This window comes from Marmota monax, unplaced genomic scaffold, assembly GCF_021218885.2.
Source record: "Marmota monax isolate L192 unplaced genomic scaffold, Marmota_monax_Labrador192_F-V1.1 WCK01_AAM20220418_F8-fsc00015, whole genome shotgun sequence".
Lineage (NCBI taxonomy): Eukaryota > Metazoa > Chordata > Mammalia > Rodentia > Sciuridae > Marmota > Marmota monax.
The window spans coordinates 27,049,058-27,072,334 of NW_026692194.1; the positions used below are offsets into that span (position 1 = coordinate 27,049,058).

The 23,277-nt window shown below is 39.7% G+C and overlaps 2 protein-coding genes and 1 pseudogene across 5 annotated transcripts in view; 2 read left to right on the forward strand and 1 right to left on the reverse strand.

Annotated features, from left to right (window-relative positions):
• The window catches only part of Dhx57 (DExH-box helicase 57), a 68,255-nt gene extending 51,566 nt beyond the window's left edge, over positions 1–16,689 (forward strand). For 3 of the 4 annotated variants that reach the window (XM_058573684.1, XM_046425584.2, XM_058573686.1), the window contains 2 exons: positions 870–1,070; positions 2,282–2,985. In XM_058573684.1, the coding sequence (XP_058429667.1) occupies positions 870–1,070; positions 2,282–2,425 (345 nt within the window). In that variant the 3' untranslated portion in view covers positions 2,426–2,985. Of the gene's footprint in view, positions 1–869; positions 1,071–2,281; positions 2,986–16,531 lie in introns of those variants that run through there. The other variant, XM_058573687.1, reaches the window with a different exon arrangement.
• Gemin6 (gem nuclear organelle associated protein 6) lies at positions 9,891–16,818 on the reverse strand. Its single transcript, XM_046425589.2, has 4 exons — positions 16,688–16,818; positions 16,181–16,208; positions 15,464–15,609; positions 9,891–14,232 (listed from the first exon to the last, which is right to left on the reverse strand). Exons 3-4 carry the CDS (start codon positions 15,589–15,591, stop codon positions 13,857–13,859), a joined length of 504 nt encoding a protein of 167 aa, XP_046281545.1. The 5' UTR covers positions 15,592–15,609; positions 16,181–16,208; positions 16,688–16,818; the 3' UTR covers positions 9,891–13,856.
• Positions 16,819–20,481: 3,663 nt separating this feature from the next.
• On the forward strand, positions 20,482–21,126 carry LOC124079821 (lysozyme C-like; annotated as a pseudogene).
• Positions 21,127–23,277: the final 2,151 nt, after the last annotated feature.

The window sequence follows — 23,277 nt, forward strand, 5'->3', positions numbered from 1 at the left end:
TGGCTCAGTGGTGGAGCGCTTGCCTAGCATGCATGAGGCACTGGGTTTGATCCTCAATACCACATAAAAATAAATAAATAAAAATAAAAAAGGTATTGTATCCCTCTACAACAAAAAATAATAATAAAAAAAAGTTATGAGCACCAGACAAGATGATATACCCCTGTAATCCTAGCTACTTTGGATGCTGAATGAGGAAGATTGCATGTCTGAGGCCAGCCTCAGCAATTTAGCAAGACCCTGTCTCAAAAAGTATAAAGGTGGCTGTGGATGTAGCTCAGTGTAGAGCACTCCTGGGTTCAATCCCCAATACCCTAAAAAAATTAATTTAAAAAAATCACCTTTGAATTCTGGCACGGGGCTTCACGCCTATAATCCCAGTGGCTCAGGAGACTGAGGCAGGAGGATTGTGAGTTCAGAGCACTAAGCAACTCAATGAGACCCTGTCTCTAAATAAAATACAAAATAGGGCTGAGGATATGGCTCAGTGGTCAAGTGCCCGAGTTCAATCCCCAGTACCACCACAAAAAAAAAAAAAAAAAAAAATTCCTTTTGAACACAGAAAGTTTGGGTTTCAGTTTTCTGGTTTTGTTTCTTGTGCTGGGGCTCTAACTCAGAGTTTCACATATGCTGGGCAAGGTTCTACTAGTGAGTTCCCCGCAACCCTGAACACAAAAAGTTTGAGGTCCAAATGAAGTTGGCAAGTAGGTAATTGCATATATAATCCTGGAGCTCAGAGAAAAGGTGCAGGCTAGATATAAATTGGGGTATAATTAATGAACAAGCAGTATTTAAATCCATGGGACTGGAGGGATGCTCCTTATATTGCCAGTGACATCACTGTTGTCATTTGAGATTTTATGTTATAGGTCAGACACTTTGACAGCCCCTATCTGTTGTACCATGAGAAAATCAAAACAAGTCGGATATTCATCCGTGACTGCAGCATGGTATCTGTTTACCCACTGGTCTTGTTTGGAGGAGGCCAAGTGAATGTGCAGCTTCAAAGAGGAGAGTTCGTGGTCTCCTTGGATGATGGCTGGATCCGTTTTGTAGCTGCTTCTCATCAGGTAAAGAGATAATTGGTCTGTTGTTCTTGAGGCTCAGGCTATAAGGGTTTTTGATATTTGGAGTACAGAAGTTCATTTAGGAACCAAGAACAGCAAAGCTAATTAAAAGTAAACGATGAGTCTGCCATGGGACATGAGGCAGGCAGGAGTGAAGCAGGGTTGCAGAAGACTGTAGGTTCAATACCCAACTACACACACACACACACACACACAAAAGGAAGGAAATGGGTGAAATGAAAACATTTTACATTAATATATTTTATTTAACCTAATACATCCAAAATGTTTTCATTTCAACATGTAATTAATTTAAAGATCTATTGAAATATTGTACATCTTCTTTCCATACAATGTCTTTGAAATCTGGTTTGTATTTTATACTCTCAGTGTATCTCAATTTGGACCAGCCACATTTCATGTGACCACATTTCATGTAGTCACCTATGGAACAGGTGAAGGGGGCCAAGGGGGCCAAGCAAGGTTGGTTTGATTCAGCAGTTCAATCATGACAAAAACCTAGCTATCCTTGTAGTACAGGCCTTATTATAACATCCTGGCTGCAATAGCTTCTTGCTTCACTCTGTACAGCATACCATCTAGAAAAGGAAACAGAATCTTCTTGTTTCCATCATAGCTTCCTTCCTAAACCAATTCCTTCCTAAACCAAAGGGATGTACTAGCTTTGAAGGCCTGAAGTACCTGAGCTACTCACTCTGGCAAGTTACACAGCATGAACCCCAGGGTCCAAATGGCAGAGTTGATGCAGTGGGAAGGGGCAAAACAGATGTTGAGAAGACATCTAAGTGCCCCTACAACATCAGCATGAGTACAATGTCATAAAAGCATAATGTATCCCAAAACTTGCTTAATATCTGCTATTTTTAATTTTTCATTTTAATTCTCCATTTTTCTGCTTCTCATGAGACAAAGGGTAAAAGTCAATCATGCTTTAACAGTGGAGAATACTTTATAAGCACCATATTTCCAGAATTAACCTTTCCTTAAAATGAGACATGATATTTTTTATAATGGACCCCATTTTGTACATTACAAAATGAAAATGTGTTTAGATTGTTTTCATCCTCATGGAGTTAAAAATTAATATCAGAAGCCTAAGTAATGGTGACCATAATTGAACTATTTCCTTCTGATAGCCTGTCCTCTCCTATTGCTCCAAGCACTGCTTATACTTCGGCTTTCATTGTATATAGGTGGCTGAATTAGTAAAGGAACTTCGTTGTGAACTTGACCAGCTCCTCCAGGATAAAATTAAAAACCCAAGCATAGATTTGTGTACCTGTCCTAGAGGCTCCCGGATCATCAGCACAATTGTGAAACTTGTCACCACACAATAAAGACTAGTCTAAGAGTGCTTGCTCCTCACCTGCCTCTTGCTCACCTGGAAAGTCACAGCAGCACTTCTACCTCGGACTGAAGACCTGAGCTGGGGCTGGCCCTTCGCAGGGGCAAGGGCCTGCAGTGCCAAGCCAGCCATGGTCACTTGCCGAAGGGACATTTCCACACTTTGTACTTCCAACAAAGTGGGGACACTCCCAGCACAATTTGGAGTGTCAATGGTGAGAGAGTCTAAACCCAGCTTGCCAGTGTTTTTCTCTGTGACTATTTGGGAGTGAGTGAAATTCACCTGATAACACAAAAGTGAATGTTTAATACAATTCTCTTTTAATCTGTGTATTATTTTTCTTCTGCTTTTTAATCATGTATGTCTTATATTCTTTTCTCCTATTTTTTATTGGGCATGAGGAGAAATAGTCAGGTTTTTTTTTTCCTTGTCATAATAAAGGCTCAATTGAGGAAGTTAGAACAGAGAAGGAAAAACAAACAAATAAAAATCATGTGAGCAAGAAAAATAAAAACTTCATGTTAGGCTGTTGGCTACTGATTTACTCACTTACTTGATTTGCAAGAGGGTTTTATTTTTAATCATTAAAGGTCACCTTAAAAAAACAAATTTAACTCAGGAGGCTTAAGGCAACCTAGTTAGACCTTGTCTCAAAAAATAAAAATTGTTTTAAAAGGTGTGGGTGATGGTGGTTGGGGGTGTAGCTGAGTGGTATAGCACTTGCCTACCAGTACCTCAAAAAGGAAAAAAAAAAAAAAAGAAAAAAGAATTTAATGAGTTTTGTGTGGGGACTAAAATGCAAGCTGATGTTATCTATGATGCTCCTATTTAAAGCAGGACAGTCCCTAGTCTCTTCACTCTTAACTTCTCCATTTAGGAATTTCTGCTGTCTTGTAAACTCACTCAGACCCAATGGCTATATTTCACATTCCCCAAATGAGAATTTTTAAAGTTTTTCAGAGCAGAGTTGACAAGTAGCTCATGGAAAGGTTGCCACGCTAGTGTCACGTTTATAGCTGTAAAATTGCCTTCTGTGAGATTACTTATTTTCAACCACCAGTTAGGTTAATGGGGCACTGGCATTTTGAAAAACGTAAGTACATTTACATTTTCCCTGGACATTTATCCATGTGGCCAGGAAAGATCCCAAAGAGCTGAGTGGAAAAATATTGTTTAGACCTCAGGACAGAGTCACTGCAGATTTCCTGCTACAGAGAGAATTCAAACTAATGAACAAAATCACCTCAATAGAAGGTATTTACTTTTCAAGGTATTACTTAAGTTTTCAGGAAATTTCCTAGGCTTCTCAAAATGATCATTATCAAGTATGTTTAAACTTAAGTGCATTTGAAAACCTTAGACTAAGCAATACTTTTTAAAGGCATCAATTCATGTCATCCTTTGCATAAAAAGCATACATGTGCACAGCACCCACAGTGTCCAAGTTTTGACTTGCTATTGAAACAAGGTTCATATTACAGAAAGCATTAAGCTGGGACCTTTAGAAGTCATGAAGAAGCAGCATGCATTAACTCTCCAAAGAAATTTGGTTGTTTTTCTCTTTCCACATTTTTTATTGTTACATTATAAGTGTGGATAACTATGGGATTTGTTCTTACATATCTGTACATACACACAATATAAAAATGTAATTTAGCCAGTATCACTTCCAACCTCCTACTCCCTGATCCCTTTCCTCTACTGATCTCCCTTTGATTTTCATGAGACCCCCACCCTCCCACCTTTATTTTCCTTTTTATTCTCTAGCTTCCACATGAGAAAAAACATACAACCTTTAACTTTCTGAGTTTGACTTATTTTGCTAAACAATCTCAAGTTCCATTCATTTTACTACAAATGACATCATTTCATTTTCTTTATTACTCCATTGTGGTGCTGGGGATATAGCTCAGTTGCTTGCACCAAAAAAAAAAAAAAAAAAAAAAACTCCATTGTGTATTTATAACACATTTTCTTTATCTATTCATCCACTGATGAACACCTAGACTGCTTCTGTAGTTTGGCTATTATGAATTGTACTGCTATAATTATAATTATGCGCTTTGTATAATCACTATAATATGCTAACTTTAATTCTTTAGGATAAATACCAAGTTGTGTTATAGATGGGTCATATGGTGATTCTATACCTAGTCTTTTGAGGAACCAAAAAAAAACCATAACTGATTTCCATAGTGGTTGTACTAATTTACAATCCTATCTACAATGTAAGTGTTCCTTTTTCTCCACATCCTCTTCAGCATTTATTATTATATTCTTGATGACTACCATTCTAAGTGGTATGAGATAAAACCTCAGTGTAGTTTTGATTTGAATTTCCCTATTTGCTAATGAATGTTAAACATTTTTCATATGTTTGTCGGCCATTTGTATTCCTTCTTTTGAGAAGTGTCTGTTTAACTCATTTGCCCATTTATTAATTGGGTTATTTGGCAGTCTTGGTATTTTTTGAGTTCTTTATAAATTCTAGATATTGATCCTCTTTTAGAAGAGTAGCTAGTAAAGATACTCTCCAATTCTGTAGGTTCTCTCTTCACATTCCTAATTGTTGCCTTTGTTGTGCCAAAGCTTTTAAATTTGATGTCATCCCATTTATTAACTGCTGGCAGCAAAGTGTGGTGCATATCTGTAATCCCAGCAACTTGGGAGGCTGAGGCGGAAGGATTGCAGGTTCAAGGCCAGCCTCAGCAACTTAGCAAGACCTATCTCAATGCAGCTTTTATCACAAGTTTGCAGCAGAGTATACAGCTGGAAGGTAGTTAAAATAAAACTTTCTATCCAAAGTACTAGGAATTGCTGCCCTCAGGGAATCCAGTTACTGGACTGGTCACTTCCAGCCATATAAATGCATATACACTATCATTTTATAGATGTGCCAGAATGTGAAAAGGGTTGGGAGGCCTGGACTTAGGCACTAAATAAGAAAACTCCACCTCAAAAATTCAACTTCTAAGCTCCTCAATAAAATTATGAAATAAAAAAAATTTAAATAAATAAAATTATAGCTGGGTGCAGTGATATACATCTATCATCCCAGCAACTCAAGAGGCTGAGGTGGGAGGATCAAAATTCAAGGCCAGCCTTAGCAACTGGGCAAGAATTGTCTCATAAACAAACTAAAGGGCTAGGACTATAGCTCAGTGGTAAAGCACTTGCCTAGCACATGTGAGGCACTGGGTTTGATCCTCAGCACCACATAAAAATAAATAAAATAAAGGCACTGAGTCTGTCTACAACTAAAAATGTTTAAAAAAAAAAATGCAAAAGAGGGGTAAAAAAAAAAAAAAGCCAGGTGCTGTGATCCCAGCGGCTCAGGAGGCTGAGGCAGGAGGATCATGAGTTCAAAGTCAGCCTCAGCAATTTAGCAAGGCCCTAAGCAACTCAATGAGACCCTGTCTTTAAATAAAATACGAAAAATGGCTGGATATGTGGCTCAGTGGTTAAATGCCCCTGAGTTCAATCCCTAGTACCAAAAATAAAAAACTAATTTTTTTTTTTTTTTGAAGGGTTGGAGCCAGCCTGTAGCCCCAGCAACTAGGCAGGCTGAGGCAGGAGGATAACAAGTTCAAAACTAGCCTCAGCAACTTAGTGAGGCTCTCAGTAATTTAGCAAGACTCTGTCTCAAAATAGGGGATGTATGTAGCTCAGTGGTCAAGCACTCCTGGGTTCAATGCCCAGTACCAAAAAATAAAATTAAATTAAAATAAAAGCCTGCAGAGGTGTAGCTCAGTGGCTAATTATAACTTTGGATTCAATCCCCAGTACCTCAAAATTAGTTAATTAAATTACAAAAATAAGATTCTTTGCAATTAAAGGTTAGAATGTATTCATTGTATTTCAAGGAGAAACTGAATTTCTAAGCCACAAGATGGTTAGCATTTAATATAATTCTATGGAGGGCTTAGTAAATAGTTTCTTTAAATATTTTTTTACTGGAATCTAGCAGAACAATATTAATAAAAATACTTGCTATGAAATTAGTTTGCTCTGCTGTTCGGTACTATCTAACTGGGAAATTCTTGGGAAATGACACAGTTGATCATCCTGAGAAGTGTCATAGACTGACAAAATTTCTTTCTCCTTGAGTAGCTTATCTGTTTATTATAATTTAGATTCCCTGGCAAGTAATGAACTTTGATCTTTACCCTCTCCTATATCTGAGCAGTCTAATTTAAAGAATAAATCTAAGCACAGCATATGGATCTGTAGACATATGGTAAATGTCAGCTCCTTTCTAGACAATGGTTTGAATGTGTTCCTTAGAGATTATCATAAAACAAGATCTTTTTTTCCTCCTAGTACTGGGGATTCAACCTAGGGGTGCCCTACCACTGAGCTACATCCCCAGCCCTTTTTATTTTTTATTTTGAGAACAAGGTTTGCCAAATTGCCCAAGCTGGCCTCAAACTTGCCATCCTCCTGCCTCTGTCTCTGGGTCTCTGGGATTACAGGTACCTACTTTGGCACCCAGCTAAAATAAGATCTTGTGAAAGTACTTTGTAAAATTAAAACAAAGCAATTGTAAGGAATTAGAACCAAGGGTGTGATTTTCAAATGCAACCCAGGCTGGCTCTGTGGGGACCAATCCTGTATTGTATTATGAATTGCTAGGCCTGAGCTTGATTCACACTCTGAGCGTGCCTTGCGGGTGTTACCCAGCAACATAAATAACTGATTGCCACATGATTCTTGGAAGCAGCAAATATGCTCAAATTGCCATTATGCTTGAACACTGCAGGCAGAGGCCGGCTGTTTCCTCCTAAATCATATGGGAATTAAGCTTAATTCCCTGGGCTTATTATCCCCACACTCAGAAGGAAACTGCTTAAATACTTAGCCAATGAATAAATACAAGGTTAGCTGTTTTTTTTCAGAAGTTTGTTTTTGTTTTTGTTTTGTTTTCAATGCTGGGCATGAAACCCAGGGCCTTGCATACTAGCAGACATTCTGCCACTGAGCTACATTCCTAGCCCCAGAAGTTAGATCTTGATCATAAATCTGTGTCAGTCAATATTTGAGTGCTCAAGTACAGAGTGTCCCAGATGGAAATAGTGTAGGAACAACTAATACAATCTGTTATCCCAACAATGTTCTGACTCTTGCAGGGTGAGCAGCATAGGCTTCTTCCATGTCTTTTGGTCTCTTAAATGTAAAACTATGCAGTGGTTGGATAAACAGTTAACCATGATGAGTCAGTAGCATGGAGAAACCTGCTTTTTCTAAATTATCGCCCCTACTATGTCAATGAGATTGATTCTAGATAGGATTTATTGCTAATCAATATTAAAAAAAAAACAAAAAAACAGGGACTGAACCCAGGGGTGCTGAACCACTAAGCCACATCCCCAGTCCCCCCAATCACTAATTTTTTTTTTTTTTTTGGTGGTGCTGGGGATTGAACCCAGGGCCTTATGCATGCAGGGTAAGCACTTTACCACCTGAGCTATATCCCCAGCCCCCCAATCACTAATCTTTAAAGTACCTTAAAAGATTAATAACTTGTTTTATCAAAGAACAGAAAAAGTTCTTGGGACCATCATGCATATTCTACACATGAACCATCAGGAATGACAGGACCCATGTGAGTCAGCCTAGATCCATCGAGTAAGTTCTAATCCAGCTAATTAAGCAGCCAGGGCACAGTACCCCATAAGACATTTATGAAAAGGGGACAGCTCTGAATCAATCAACTGGTTTTTTTGTTTGTTTGTTTTGGGTACTAGGGACTGAACTCAGGGGCACTCAACCACTGAGCCACATGCCCCCCAGTTTTGTATTTCATTTAGAGACAGGGTCTCACTGAGTTTCAAAGTGCCTTGCTATGTTGCTGAGGCTGGCTTTGAACTCTCGATCCTCCTGCCTCAGTCTCCAGAGCCACTGAGATTATAGGCATGTGCCACCACGCCCAGCAGTCAATTCGTTTTCATCTCAACACTGCAAGGAAAAAAATGGTAACAATAATGATTGTGAAGTTTCTAAGTGAAAAGTAACTTCCAAGGAGTGGTGACCTTAGAAATTGAGCCTAGGGCTGGGGATGTGGCTCAAGCGGTAGCGCGCTCGTCTGGCATGCGTGCGGCCTGGGTTCGATCCTCAGCACCACATACCAACAAAGATGTTGTGTCCGCCGAAAACTAAAAAATAAATATTAAAAAAATTTTAAAAAAAAAAAAAAAAAAAAAAAAAAAGAAATTGAGCCTAGACCTCTATATACCAACAATGAGGATCCATGTTTAAAGTGAAGACCCTGACAGACTACAATACATACTGATAAATATGGTATCATAGTATATAACAATAAATGTTTCCAACAATAGCACTTCGAACATGAGGTTTATTATTTCCTAGGTAGAAAATGCTATTACTAACTCCATCCTAGGTTTTACTGAAAGTGACCTGAAGTTCATTTTTCTTATATGTTGAATGCATTTATACTATAGAGATTAAAAATGCTGGTTTTCAGGGCTGGGGTTGTGGCTCAGTGGTAGAGCACTTGCCTAGCATGTGTGAGGCACTGGCTTCAATTCTCAGCACCTTGATAAATAAGTAAATAAAATAAAGGTCCATCAACAACTAATAAAAATATATTTTTAATGCTGGTTTTCTTCTACAATAATTAAAGACAGAATAGCAGTCCAAGACTCATTAGCATCCTGAAATTCCACTTGGAATGTTTTTCCTCCTTTCCATCCTTAGGTTTCAAATGTATAACAATGTCATTTAATCTTTCAAAAATACTTGATTTGCCCATAGAGATCAACTCTTAACAAATATAGAACTTTTATTATATACAAAGACTACAAAGAAGTTCCCTTACTGGAGAAAATGAAGTTGATAGGCCTTTTGTTGTTTTGTTTTTATGGTACTGGGGACTAAAACCAAGACCTTCTGCAGTGCTAAGCATGCACTCCACTAATGAGCTATGCCCCAGCCAAATGTAGTTTTTTTATGTTTTAAACTAGTGGTTCTTAATTAGAAGTAATTGTGCCCCCTCAGAGAATACCTGGCAATGTCCAAAACATAAGTGAAAGGGGAGGGTCTGGGGTTGTGGGTCAGTGGTAGAGTGCTTGCCTAGCATGTGTGAGGCACTAGGTTCGATTCTCAGCACCACAATAAATAAATAAAGGTCCATCAACAACTAATAAAATATTTTAAAAAATAAATAAGTAAAAGGGGATGCCACTAGCACCCAGAAGAGGCCAGGGATGCTGCACAATATCCTACAAGGCATAGGACACCACCAATAAAAAATGATCCAGTTCAAAATATCAATAGTCTAGGCAAAGAAAACTCTTAAAATAAGCAGCCATTTAGAAAGTGTAACTAATAGCTATTAGATATAAATTACGCCCATAGAACATGTCTGAAGATGGAAATATGTTTTGGACTAATGAGAGTAAAAACTAGCCAAATAACTCTAATAAGCATATACAGTGTGCTACAGAGCTTATGAGTATATTATATTATTATCAAGAATAAAGAATACAGAGTACTTAAGACTTTGAGGAAATTATATGTAAAATGGGAAGTCATGCCAGATAGATAGAAATAGATATACTTCAAAAACATATTCTGCTGTTAAATGTTTTTATCATTTATATTAAAAATACAAAGATAGGATTTGTATGTGATTGCTAATACTGCTAATACTTGACCCCGCAAAACTTCTCACAAAAGTTCTCAAGTTCTCACACTTAGGTCCATTTTGTTTAAAACACACACACACACACACACACACACACCCTTATCTTTGTGCTAAATGAACAAAGCCCGGGCTAGTAACTCTGGGCAATCTGCTAAAATAGTTTTTAGAAAATCCAAAAAGGACATAAATAACATGTAACATTTAGGGGTATGATTGTACAGTATTTAAATCTAATGTAAAGCCTAATTGAGAATCTTAATTTCTAGGCTCAGTTCTCACTTCTCCTATAATTTGACCTAGAAAACTCAGTTTGTTTTAGGACTTGTCTATTTGTAAAATAGAATGGCAAAGATGTGAAGTCAGGTGCAGGGATGCAAGCCCATAGTCCCAGCAGCTCAGGAGGCTGAGGCAGGAGGATCGCCAAGTTCAAAGCCAGACGTGGCAAAAGCAAAGCACTAAGCAACTCAGACCCTGTCTCTAAATAAACTACAAGATAGGGCTGAGGATGTGGTTCAGTGGACAAGTGCCCCTGAGTTCAATTCCCTGTACCAAAAAAAAAAAAAGAATAGCAAAGAAGTGTTATGCTCTCTAGAAGACAGATATCTTCACAAATCAGGGGCCAAGCTAAGTGATGGGCACCAAGGATCTATCACACATGATAAAGAACTGATTATAGACCTATAGACCCTTTATAAAACAATTAGAAATGTCTCCTTTCATGTTGCCCTTCTGCTCTGAAATTCACCCGTGCAACTTTCCCAAATGCCAGCTGTCCCCACTACTTCTGTCTCATAAATCTCTACATAATTTAGCATGGCCAAGACTGGATTAATTGAAGCGTGCAACCTGATTAGCTAAGAAAAAGGCCAACTATCCAGTTTACAATTGATGTGTGCTACATGGCTAATTTGAAATACATAGTGGATTACAGAAATGCCTCCACATTTATGCTTATAATTTCAATTAAACTAACATTCTTTAAGCAGGTACGATATGCCTGCCAGTCACCACACTAGGAATTCAGGAATACAAAGATAAAAAAGAACATAAAAGAAATAAAGTTTATTTGAATAAACTTTAGCCTCTGGAAGGGCCTCTGAAGGATCTGAATGTCTGTTTATTGAAATTACAAAAAGCTAAGGGCTTCAACTAAGTCTCTTAATTCTGCTTTGTAAGACTCTTAGGATTGGGATACAACACAGTAGGAGACAACTTGCATAGCATGCACAAGGCCCTGAGTTCAATCCCTTGTACTGTGGAGCGGTGGCAATACAGGAAGAATCTACACTATTTTCATTTCTATGGACTTATGTTAAATCATCTTTGTGTTTAACAGAGAAATATTTTAATAAGTTATGATTCATTGACACAATAGAATACTACCTTAAACATTAAAATTATGAAGACTTTAGAAACAAAGAAGAAAACTATACATTGATTATAATTATGTAAACTTTTAAAAATATTAAGTAATATATAAAAGTGAAAAACATGGGTACTCAAGTAAATTTTGTTGTGCTACTGGGAACTGGATCCAGAGCACTCTACTACTACATCTTTTTTTCTTTTGAGATAGGGTATCACTAAATTGCTGAGGCTGGCAATCCTCCTCCTCAGCCTCCCGAGTAATTTGAAGTACAAGTGTGCACCACCACACCTGGCTGGAATAAGATTTTTAATGAAAGAAAAACACGTTGTAATATTATACAAAAAAACTGTTGTAGCCAGGCATAATGACATACGACTATAATCCCAGCTATTCAGGAGACTGAGGCAGAAGAATTGGAAACAGGAAGCCAGCCTAGGCAATTTGGTGAGACTGTCTCAAATTAAAAAGGTCTGGTGTGGTGGTGCATTACCTGTAATTCCAGTAGCTCAGGAGGCTGAGGCTGGAGGATACCAAGTTTGAGACCAGCTTCAGCAATTTAGCAAGGCCCTAAGCAACTTAGGGAGGCCCTGTCTCAAAATAAAAAATAAAGGGCTGGTGAAGTGGCCCAGTGGTTAAGTACTCTTCAGAGCTGACAGCCCCTAAGAGGGATCAAAAACAGGGGACTAGGGCAAATATTTTCTGTAAAGAAACATTTTTCTGTAAATATAAGGCAGTTTCTGCACAACTATTCAACTCTACCATTATGGCATAAAAGTAGCCATAGATTGTACATACATAAACCATTAAGTACTGCTGTGTTCCAATAAAATTCTATTTAACAAGTGGAGGCAGCAGGCTAATTTGGCTAGGGCCCAATTTGCCAAACCATCTTAGAAAGTCAGAGGCTTGCAGTTCTAATCTGATGTGGGAAACTTAGGGCCACTCTGAATTTGCCCCTTTCTAGTCTACCACCTTCATATGGAGTCATGGTCCCTGACTGGCTTCCAAGAAATAGGTAGGGTCAAATGTATGTAAAGGAATCTCCTGCATTCCCTTCCCTTAGCAAAGCCTGACCGAGAGAATAGGGACTGCAGACAGAAAGCATCATAAGTCTGAAGACCGAACTGAATTCATAGTAAAGGAACTGGACTGAATGCAGCAGCAGACTACTTTATCAGTCAACTTTCTCCTCAGAGATATCAGCCAATACTTTCTTTAAAGGCTTTGAAAGTGTTAAACTTTCATGTTAAGATTTTACTAAATAGCCAAAACTAGTTTCAGCAAAAAAAAGATGTCCTCTGTATCAGTCAGCTTTTTACCATTATAATGAGATATCTATAACAAGCTACTTATGAAGAAAAGTAAAGTTTAGCTCCATTTTGGAGGTTCAAGGGCATGATACTAGCTCAGTTTTGGTGAGAGGTGGTGTACTCTCTCTTGCCTACTCTTTCCTTTTCTCAGCTGCATCATGGCAGTGGAAGAGCTTACATCACCAAACAGGAGTTAGACACACGAGTTCCACAATCTCTTCGGAGGGCATGACCGGAATGATCTAAGGACCTTCCATAAGGCCTATCTCGTAAGGCTCCATCACCTCCCAATACCACCACCCTGACAAGTTCCCAACACATGAACCTTTAAGGAGAAACAAACCAGATTCAAAAAACTATCATTACACCACAATAAGAGACAAACACTTTAAAAACACACTGATTTAGTTGGACGTGGTTGAGCACACCAGTAATACTAGCCACTTAAGAGGCTGAGGCAAGAGAATGGCAAGTTCAAGGTCAACCTTGGCAACTCAGGGAGACCCTAACCCAAACCCCAAAACAAAAAGGGCTAGAGTTGTAGCTGAGTGATAGAGTGTCCCTGGGTTCAATTCCCAGTACAAAAACAAACAAAACATTGATTTAGTTAGTAAAAAGGACTTGCAATTGTGAGTTCACCTTTTATACTGAATCTGCCATATTATATTTTTCCAAATACATATTTTGCCTTAAAAAGGTGGGTTGGGGGGCTGCAATACACTGAGCTGGGGGTATATAGCCCAGTTTGATCACCAGTTCTGGAAAAAATGGAGGGGGGAGTATATCCCCATCCAAAAAAAAATTAAAAATTGCCCTTACAATTCTGACTTCTTTCTACTAACTTCATTGCATGTAATGCTATCCTTATACCAATTAGTTCATTTATTTCCCAACAAAATTAGCATTCACAATTCACTCTTTTGATTTTTGCCAAAATAACAAAAAATTATACACATAAATGAACACAACACTCATATACTTTTGAAGTCCCACAATATGATGGACTTAAATTCAAAACATACCATGACAGAACAAAAAAATGAAGTCGGTTTCAATTAGTGTATCCACAGTTCTTGACCTCTCACTGGGAAGCTACAAGATGTCCTTGAATAAGATCCTGAACCCGGGACAGAATAATCTCATTAGAGCTGCTACAATTTTCTGGACCATATGGTGGATCTATAGTCAAGACCCCAGCCACACAGAGAGTCCTTCGTGAATCTCCCTGTTCAGTGATGGGGATGTGATTCTTCTCAAGCCACTTCTTTAGGCTATTCTTTCTCTCTTCCAGATCTTCAGGGCTGTAAGCTTTACAGTCTCCAGACATGAACAAATGCATCAGTTTCTCTCTTACTCCATGGTCCCCTTCATTCACAATTTCAACAGTTTGCACAGAATGTCCCATAATTCCAGTCACAGACAAGCTGCCATCTTCAAGGAAGTTCACAAGGACAATACTTTGAAAGAAAAATCAGTTCAGAGCAGATTTGCAAAAGAAAAATCTAAAGAAAGAAACTATAAAAGAAGCAATGCAATGAGAGGCATCCTCAGCCCAAATAGGTCACTAGAATGGAGGAAACAACCTTCCCTATTTAATATTAATCTTCTCATCACCAAATGCTTTCATTGACTGACAAGCATTCACTGAGGATCCTAAACATTTTCCCTGACATATGGTTAATCATTGTGGGATACAATTAATGTATTTCCTAAGAGTTCATTGGCTTGGGGGGTATAGCTCAGTGGCAAAGTGCACGTTCAGCATGCATGAGGCCCTGGATTTGATCCCCAATACCAATTTCTTCTAAAAAGTTATGCCAAGCACAGTGGTGCACACCTGTAATCCCAGTGAATTGGAAGCCTGAGGCAGGAGGATCACAAGTTTAAGGTCAGTCTTGGCAACTTACTGAGACTGTCTCCAAAAAAGGGGGGGGGGGGGCAGAGGGCTGGGGATGTAACTCAGTGGTAAGATGCCCTAGGTTGGAAGAAAGGAAGGGAAAAAGGAAGAAAGAGAAAATAAATAAAATAAAAATGATATGTGATGAGAATTTCACTTCTGTGGTGCTCCCCAAAATGTCTATATCCTCAGTCTATGAAGAAAACATCACAAAAACCAAAGTTGAGAGAATTCTATCTCACCAGTACTTTTCAAAATTGTCAAGGTCATGATATACAAGACTGAAAAACTCATAGATCAGAGGAAACTAAGGGAACATCCTTATCTTCTAAGATGTATGCCTCTTACATGATGAGGCATGATAAGATGTCTGGAATTGGTTTTAAAAACTTGGAAGAGATGAAAAGTTAAGTGTTCATTATATCACCCTTTTTACCGTTGTGTATGTTTGAAACTCTACATTAGAAAGATAACCAAAAAAGAAATTTCTATGTTCCATTCCTATGAACGTGGGCTGCTTTGATAGAGCTATCCATAGTTAGAATAGCACTTGGATTCAAAGACAGTTCAGTTCTTAAATGAAAAGAATTAGCCTTTGGGCTGGGGGTATAGCTTAGGGGTAGGTAGAGTGCTTGCCTGACACGTACAAGACCTTGGGTTCAATTCCCAGCACAGCAAAAAAAAAAAAAAAAAAAAAAAAAAGGACCAACCTTTCACTGATCTGCTTTTAGTAATGTGGATATACCACACAGGGTGTGTCATGATTTCAGGCAAGCAGGATGCATACTCACTTGGCAGAGACTGGATCTGTAGTTAAAAGCCATCCTTTATACTCCTTCTTCTCACTGGCTATCACTCTGACTTCTTTGTAAACGTAGTCTTGCCATTCTAAGGGGCTTTTCTTCATCCATTCACTCATAGTTCCAGGTGGCTAAATCTAAAATCACCACCGGTTTAGGTTAATATATATTTCCAACACAGGCCAATGTCTTAATTCTATTCTTTATTCTAAAAGCAGAGAATATCTGTGATTTGCCTCAAATTCTTAACAAGTTACTTAATACAATTAAGAGTTAACTATTGACTGGTTGTAGTGGCCGGCGCCTGTACCCCACCAGCTAAGGAGGCTGAGACAGGAGGACTGCGAGTTCAAAGCCAGCTTCAGCAAAAGCGAGATGCTAAGAAACTCAGTGAGACCCTGTCTCTAAATAAAATACAGAATAGGGCTGGGGATGTGGCTCAGTGATCCAGTGCCCCTGAGTTCAATCCCTGGTACTGCCCCCCCACCCCAAAATTAACATATTGACCCAGGCCTGGTAGCGCATGCCTGCCTGTCACATGCCTGCCTGTCGTTCCTGCTACTAGAGGCTGAGGCGAGAAGATGACTTGGGCCCCAAGACCACCTCCCCATCTCAAAAACAAACAAAAAAAGGCCAAAGGCAAAACAAAAATAAGCATTAATAATACGGTCTATGGGGCTGGGGCTATGTCAGTGGTGGAGTGCTTACCTAGCACGGATGAGGCACTGGGTTCGATCTTCAGCACCACATAAAAAGTAAATAAATAGGTATACAAAATTTTAAAAATAATAATACGGACGGTGGTTGTGAAGACTGCTTGAGTTTTTTTTCTTTTACTGAACATGAATGTAAAATAGCTTGTGTTTATGACTCTGTCTGAAGGCCATGGGGACACCGGGGGCATCTGGCACACTCCATCCCACCCTCCAATCCCATTCCGCATCGCTTCACACTCGGCAGAAAAGATGGTGAAACCCTTCAACTCAGCCCTCCTTCCAGCAAAGGAGTTCGCTCCACGGCCCTTTCCGCACAAACTGACGTCCTCCCATTCTCTCCTAGCTGTGTCTCCGCGGGACCTCGGCACCGGGACCCCGACTTGTGCCAATTTCCTCCTAAAATCTGGAGGATCCGCAAACACGGGGGAGGCAGCTGACCCTCTGGGGCTGGGGCCCGAGTCCGGTCCCGAAGCCGCGGGACGCTCGGAGCTCTACTCACACCACGTGGTACTTAACGCTTAATTCTCGAAAACCAGGCAAAGAGCAGCGGGAACGCCGGGCGCCGCGAGGACTGTGAGCTGAGCCGAGACGGCGGGAGCGGGCGGGAGCCGGGCGGCCCCGCGCCTGCGTCACTTCCTTACCCCGCGCCTGCGCTTGGTAGTCTTTGGTTGTGGGTCGGGTCGCTGTGCACTGGTGTGAGGCCGTGCTCGCTAGCGCCGCCCTCTCCAGTGCCACGATGAACATTTCCAATAATTTTTTTTAAACCATGCTTTTTTACTCAAACATATAATTTAATAAAACGTCTATCAAATGAAGAACATAAATCAGGTTAGAAAAAAATGCCAGGTGTGGTGGTGCCCGCCCTGTGATCCCAGGGAGGCTGAGGCAAGAGGTTCACAGGTTGGAGGCCAGCCTGGGCAATTTAGCCAGGCCCTAAGCAATTTAGTGAGACCCTGTCTCAAAATTAAAAAAATAAAAATAAAAAGGGCTGGCTAAGTGGAAAAGTACCCCTGGGTTCAATCCCTGGTACCCCTCCACCTCCCCCCACCACTGCCTCTCCCCCCCAAAAAGTAGTTTGGAGCTGGGGCTGGGGCTCAGCAGTAGCGCGCTTGCCTGGCATGTGTGAGGCACTGGGTTCGATTCTCAGCACTGCATATAAATAAAATAAAAGTCTATCAACGATTAAACATTTAAAAAAGAAAAAGAAAAAGTAGTCTGATACACTCACTCATCTAAACCTGACAGTAAGCCTCTAAAATGGGTAGGGAGACTGTGGAAGTTGGGAAAACTGCGGTTCCGAGCAGCTATGGCTTAATACTGATACAGGTCTAGGAGGACTTCTCTAGTTGACCTTATTAGAGGAGGCTTTGTGCAGCAACTGAGGGCAGTGGAGATCACCTGGGCCAAGTGAAGGGGGCTGAGATCAACTCGAGATACAGAAGAGGCATCACCCTGCCCTCTTTTTTGAGAGGAAAGAGTTAGTTCCAGGTCCTCAGTAATAGTAGGCATAGAAATGTGCTGTTGTGCTATGGAATCAAACACAGAAATCTTCTGAGTAAATCCTAAAGGTCTAGAACTGTGAGTTGAATGTGCAGTGGAGAAGAGCAATGGGATCATGTTTTGTTTTTGTAGTAGTGGGAATGGAGCCCCTGGGTGCTCTAACACTAAGTCAACATCCCCAGGCCTTCTTATTTTGAGAGAAGGCCTTGCTAAATTGCTCTAGGTTGCCTTTGAATTTGCAGTCCTCCTGCCTCAGGCTTCCAAATTGCTGGAATTACAAGTGCAAAGTTGCACTTGAGTAGGTATTTCTTTTTTGGTTTTTATAAGACAATTAAAATTCCTGCTGCTTGGAGATAAAGCTCAATGGGAGAGTACTTGCCTAGCATGTAGGAGGCCCTGGTTTCAATCCCCAGCACAGGGGGAAAATAAATCCTACTTCTTAAGATATAGCCTTGGTACATCTTACTGAATGTGCAGAATCTGGAAAGAAACACACTGGATTGGGTTGAATTACACCTAGCAGATCACTCACTGTAAACCTCTGTAGTGTAAAAACTGTAAACTCTTGCATCAGCTACAGATTTCTGGTCACATAATTGGCTGCTAGCTTACACCTTTTCTAGACTATGATGCTAAAAAATGTTATCTGGTATTAAAGGTTGAGTTCTTAGAAATGTTGAAACATTCATAAGAATATTTACAATAATTGAATTAGAATATCTAACGAAGGTATAGAAAACATCAAAAATTAAGGTGCTCTTCTGTTGCTACTTAGAATCATTCAATCCTTGAAGTACATTGTCTCCTATGTCATCAAATAATCCATCCCAAAACCTTAATTCATTGAATGATTGATTGATTATATTAATTTTTTATAGATTGCTAGATTTTGCCAATTAAAGACCATTTAAGGGCTGGGGATGTGGCTCAAGCGGTAGCGCGCTCGCCTGGCACGCGTGCGGCCTGGGTTCGATCCTCAGCACCACATACAAAGATGTTGTGTCCGCCAAAAACTAAAAAATAAATATTAAAAAAAAAAAGACCATTTAAATCTACAAAGAGTTAATATAAATTTGTGTAGTTATTATATTGTAAAGGAAAACATTTGATCTCATAAAAGTTCAGTCCAAAAGAGCTACAACTAATTTTTAACAATTTTTAATTTGCAGTTTTATGTTTCATTCTATACTGCAAAATAAAAACCTTTGGCCTTGTTTTCTAAACATATAATTTTCAAACAGAAGATAGTCTCAATGTAAACTTTAAGGTGACAAGATTGGGCAATTTCCCTCGCTTCCCTTTAGCCTCTTTGTGTGCTATGTTTTACTGGGGGTTAAACCCAGGAGTTCTCTACTACTGAACTAAACACCCAGTCTTGGGCTCAAATTTGTAATCCTCCTGCCTCAGCCTCCTGAGTTGCTGGAATTACATGCTGCGCCACCAAGCCCAGCACCTTTTGCCTCTTAATGAAAGTAAAAATTCATTCCCTGGAACTGCTGATATAAATCACTGACTTCAAACTGGTGACCTGCCCATTTAGGACCTCTCCTGTAGCCAGTCCTCATTAAGTTTAAATGATGCTACCTCTTTTTCCTCTGAAGGAGCTCACTCCAGCAGGTGTGCCATTTTCATGTTCTCTGTTTCTCTCCCTTTCCATTCCACTCTCCGTCCATCTTTCCAAAGGTCTACACCTTCTCAAACCTGCTGCAGTCTGGCTGGGCACAAATAACCGAGCCGCCACAAAGCCTTGTAGGTTCAAACAGCAATTTTTTATTCCCCAACTCTCACCAGCACTGCCCACACCACACGGGAACACACTCCCTCCACCGGGCTCCGTCCAATCTCTCCAACACCCCCCCCCCCCAGAACTCACGGGGCAAGAGCCGCCCTATTGCCCGACAGTAAAGGTCAAATATACAATACAATCAATCCAGCATCACAGCAATTATATATAGCTTAACTCAAATCATCATCTCAATGGTTCGCTGGCACCTTACAACCATTCCCTCTGGCAAATGCCAGGCATCATTCTGACTGGGCTGTGGCTCTCAACACAAACCTATACACACTTTATTTATGTGCTTATTTGTTTGTTTGTTTGTTTTTTAGGGTGCTGGGGATTGGACTCAGAGCTGCTCTACATCCCCAGCTCTTTTCATTTTATATTATATTTTGAAACAGGGTCTTGCTAAATTGCTGAGGTTGGCCTTGAGATCCTCCAGCTGAGTTCAAAATTGCTTATTTTAGATTCTCCAGTACATTGTTTCATTTTAGCAAGAAATACCTTTTGGGGGGGTACCAGGGATTAGTAACCACTGAGCCACATCCCCAGTCCTCCTTCCCTTTTTTTCTGTATTTTATTTAGAGGCAGGGTCTCCCTGAATTCTTTTTTTTTTAAATATCTTCATTTTATTTATTTATTTTTATGTGGTGCTGGGGATTGAACCCAGGGCCCCACATTCACCAGGTGAGTGCTCTACCGCTAAGCCACAACCCCAGCCCCTCACTGAATTCTTTATGGTGTCACTAAGTTGCTGAGGCTGGCTTGAACTTCTAATTCTCCTGTCTCAGCCTCCTGGGCCACTGGCATTACAGGTATGCACCACTGCTCCTGGTGAAATACTTATTTTCAAAGAAACTTTTCTTCTTAAATGCCCTGAAGAAAATCAGAAATTAAAAAGACTGTCAATTCAATTGTCTTGAACTATTCACTGGTCTTTATCATGGTGCCAAGATAAGGCTATCCTACTCTAGTCAAACCATCACAAATTTCAGTTCACGATGTTGAGTGTTAAAAGTAGGTAGAAAATGGAGTGGTCTGACTTCCCCATCAACATGAAGGCTTTTCTGATTCTGGGGCTTCTTCTCCTTTCTGTCATAGTCCAGGGCAAAGTCTAGAAAGGTGTGAGTTGGCCAGAACTCTAAAAAGACTTGGAATGGATGGCTACCGAGGAATCAGCCTGGCAAACTGGGTGTGTCTGGCCAAATGGGAGAGTAGTTACAACACCAGAGCTACAAACTACAACCCTGGAGACAGAAGTACTGACTATGGGATATTCCAGATCAATAGCCACTACTAGAGTAATGATGGCAAAACCCCAAGAGCAGTTAATGCCTGTGGTATATCCTGCAATGCTCTGTTGCAAGATGTCATCTCTCAAGCCGTGACTTGTGCAAAGAGGGTTGTCCGTGACCCACAAGGCATTAGAGCATGGGTGGCATGGAGAAACCATTGTCAAAACCGCGACCTCACTCAGTACATTCAGGGGTGTGGAGTGTAACTGCAAAATTTTCCTTCCTTCTTCAGTTCATTTTGTCACTTTGCCACATTAAGGGACACACTGCCACTAGTATAGTGTGTCATACTACCATTGTTTCCCCTTCAAACAAATAGCATTTTTACAGAAGCAGGAACAAAATATAGCCTTTCTCCTAAGAGCCATACTGTTCACTAATGTGTGTTTTATTTAATAGTTACCCCCTCCCCATTTTCAGCTTACTAATAAAGCTAATGCTGGTGAAAACTTACCTACAACCTTGATTATCAAATAATCTACAGTACATTCAGTTTTTTATTATAGATATAATCAAGACTTAATCTTAAATGATACAAATATTTCCCAATATCAGACAATAATACAACAAAAGGTTATCTAAAAACCCATAGAATTTAGGCATAATCCGGGCTGGGGATGTGGCTCAAGCGGTAGCACGCTTGCCTGGCATTCGTGCAACCCCGGGTTCAGTCCTCAGCACCACATACAAACAAAGATGTTGTGTCCGCCGAAAACTAAGAAATAAATATTAAAAAAAAAAAAAGAATTTAGGCATAATCCAAGCTGTGTAGCATCTATATAGTCATCTCCAAAAATAGGAAAAATAACCACTCTCTTGGGCAGTATAAAATTCTTAAAGGAGTGGAAAGCCAACCCTTAAAAGTGAAGACTGACCGAAGGAAAAATGTGTTTGCACAAAGTGTGTGACCTTCGGTTTAAGAATTTTCATAAAAAATATTCCATTTATGCAGCTTTACAAACACACTCATAATTTACATATCAATCTGTTTTAAGCTTTGAAAGAATACTTACCTGCATCTGATTGATCATGAAGCCATTAAGGAGGGATTAAATGGGCTGTTGCTATTCCCCAATTTTACTTAGATTCATGCATTTCATCTAAATCTGAGACAGATAAGCTTGCATTACTAATTAACCACAGGAGTGAAATTATGCATACTGTAAAAATATAAATATTATCATTAAATGGTTGCATTGCAAAAAAAAAAAAGTAGGTAGAAAATGGTGTAGGAAGAGACCATAATTTACTAAGTATATTTCATGCAAGGTATGGTTAGATTAAAACAAAACCAAACTAAACCAAATCAATCAAACAAACAAACAAACAAAAAACCCTGTTTTTTTAAGTATTCTAGTTTTTTCATTCATTCAACAATAGCCATCAGAAATGTCAATTCCTTGTTTATGTTTATTCATCAAGCAAATATTTATGTAGCTTTATGTGCTATGCTTTCTGTTAAGAACTAGGACTTAAAAATTAATAAGACTGTTTAGGAGTATAGCTCATGGTAGAACACTTGCCGGGCATGAAAAAGGCTTGGGTTTCATTTTAAAAAAATTTAAAAAAAAAGAAAAGGAATAATAATAATAGAGAATTTAGCAATCTTGGTTTCAGTTTGGTTAAGTTTGTAATATTCTAAAGAAAAGAAAAAAGCAGGGCATGAGGTCCGTGTGAATAATCCCAGTGACTTGGAAGGTTGAGACAGGAAGATCACAAGTTCAAGGACAGCTGTAGCCATTTAGCAAGGCTCTCAGCAATTTAGCAAGACCCTGCCTCAAAATAAACATAAAATGGGCTGGGGATGGAGCTCAGTTGGTTAAGTGCACCTGGGTTCAATCCCCAGTACTGAGAAAACCTTGTTATGGTTTAGATGTGGTGTCTCCCAAAGGCACGCACGTAAGACAATGCAAGAAAGTTCAGAGAAGTAACGATTGTGATTGAGTTTTAAGAGTCTTAACCCAATCAGTGATTTAATCCCCTGATAAGGATTAACTGAGTGGTAACTGAAGTGGTAGAGTGTGGCTTTGAAGTATACATTTGTATCTGACAAATGGAGTCTCTCTCTAGTTTCTGATCATGATGTGAACTGCTTCCCTCTGCCACACTCTTCCACCATGATGTTCTGCCTCATCTTGAGCCCCAGGAATGGAGTCGGCCTCCTATGGACTAAGACCTCTGAAACCATGAGCCGCAAATGAACTTTTCCTCCTCTACAATTGTGCTTTCTGGTCGGGTCCTTTCAGTCACAGCAGCGAGAAAAGCTGACTAAAACAAGTCTTGATTTGTACTGTTTGCTATTTCCATGGTGTAAATACATCCACTGTATCTAATTTCAACCTTCTAATGATTAAACAACTGGATAACAATATCCTAGCCAGGAGTAGTGGCACATGCCTGTAATCCCAGTGACTCAGGAGGCTGAGGCAGGAAGATCATAGGCGGAGATTCAACCAAGAGATTTTACTGGGGGGGCTGCCTGAAGGGGAAAAAAAGGAGAGGCAGAGAACAGAG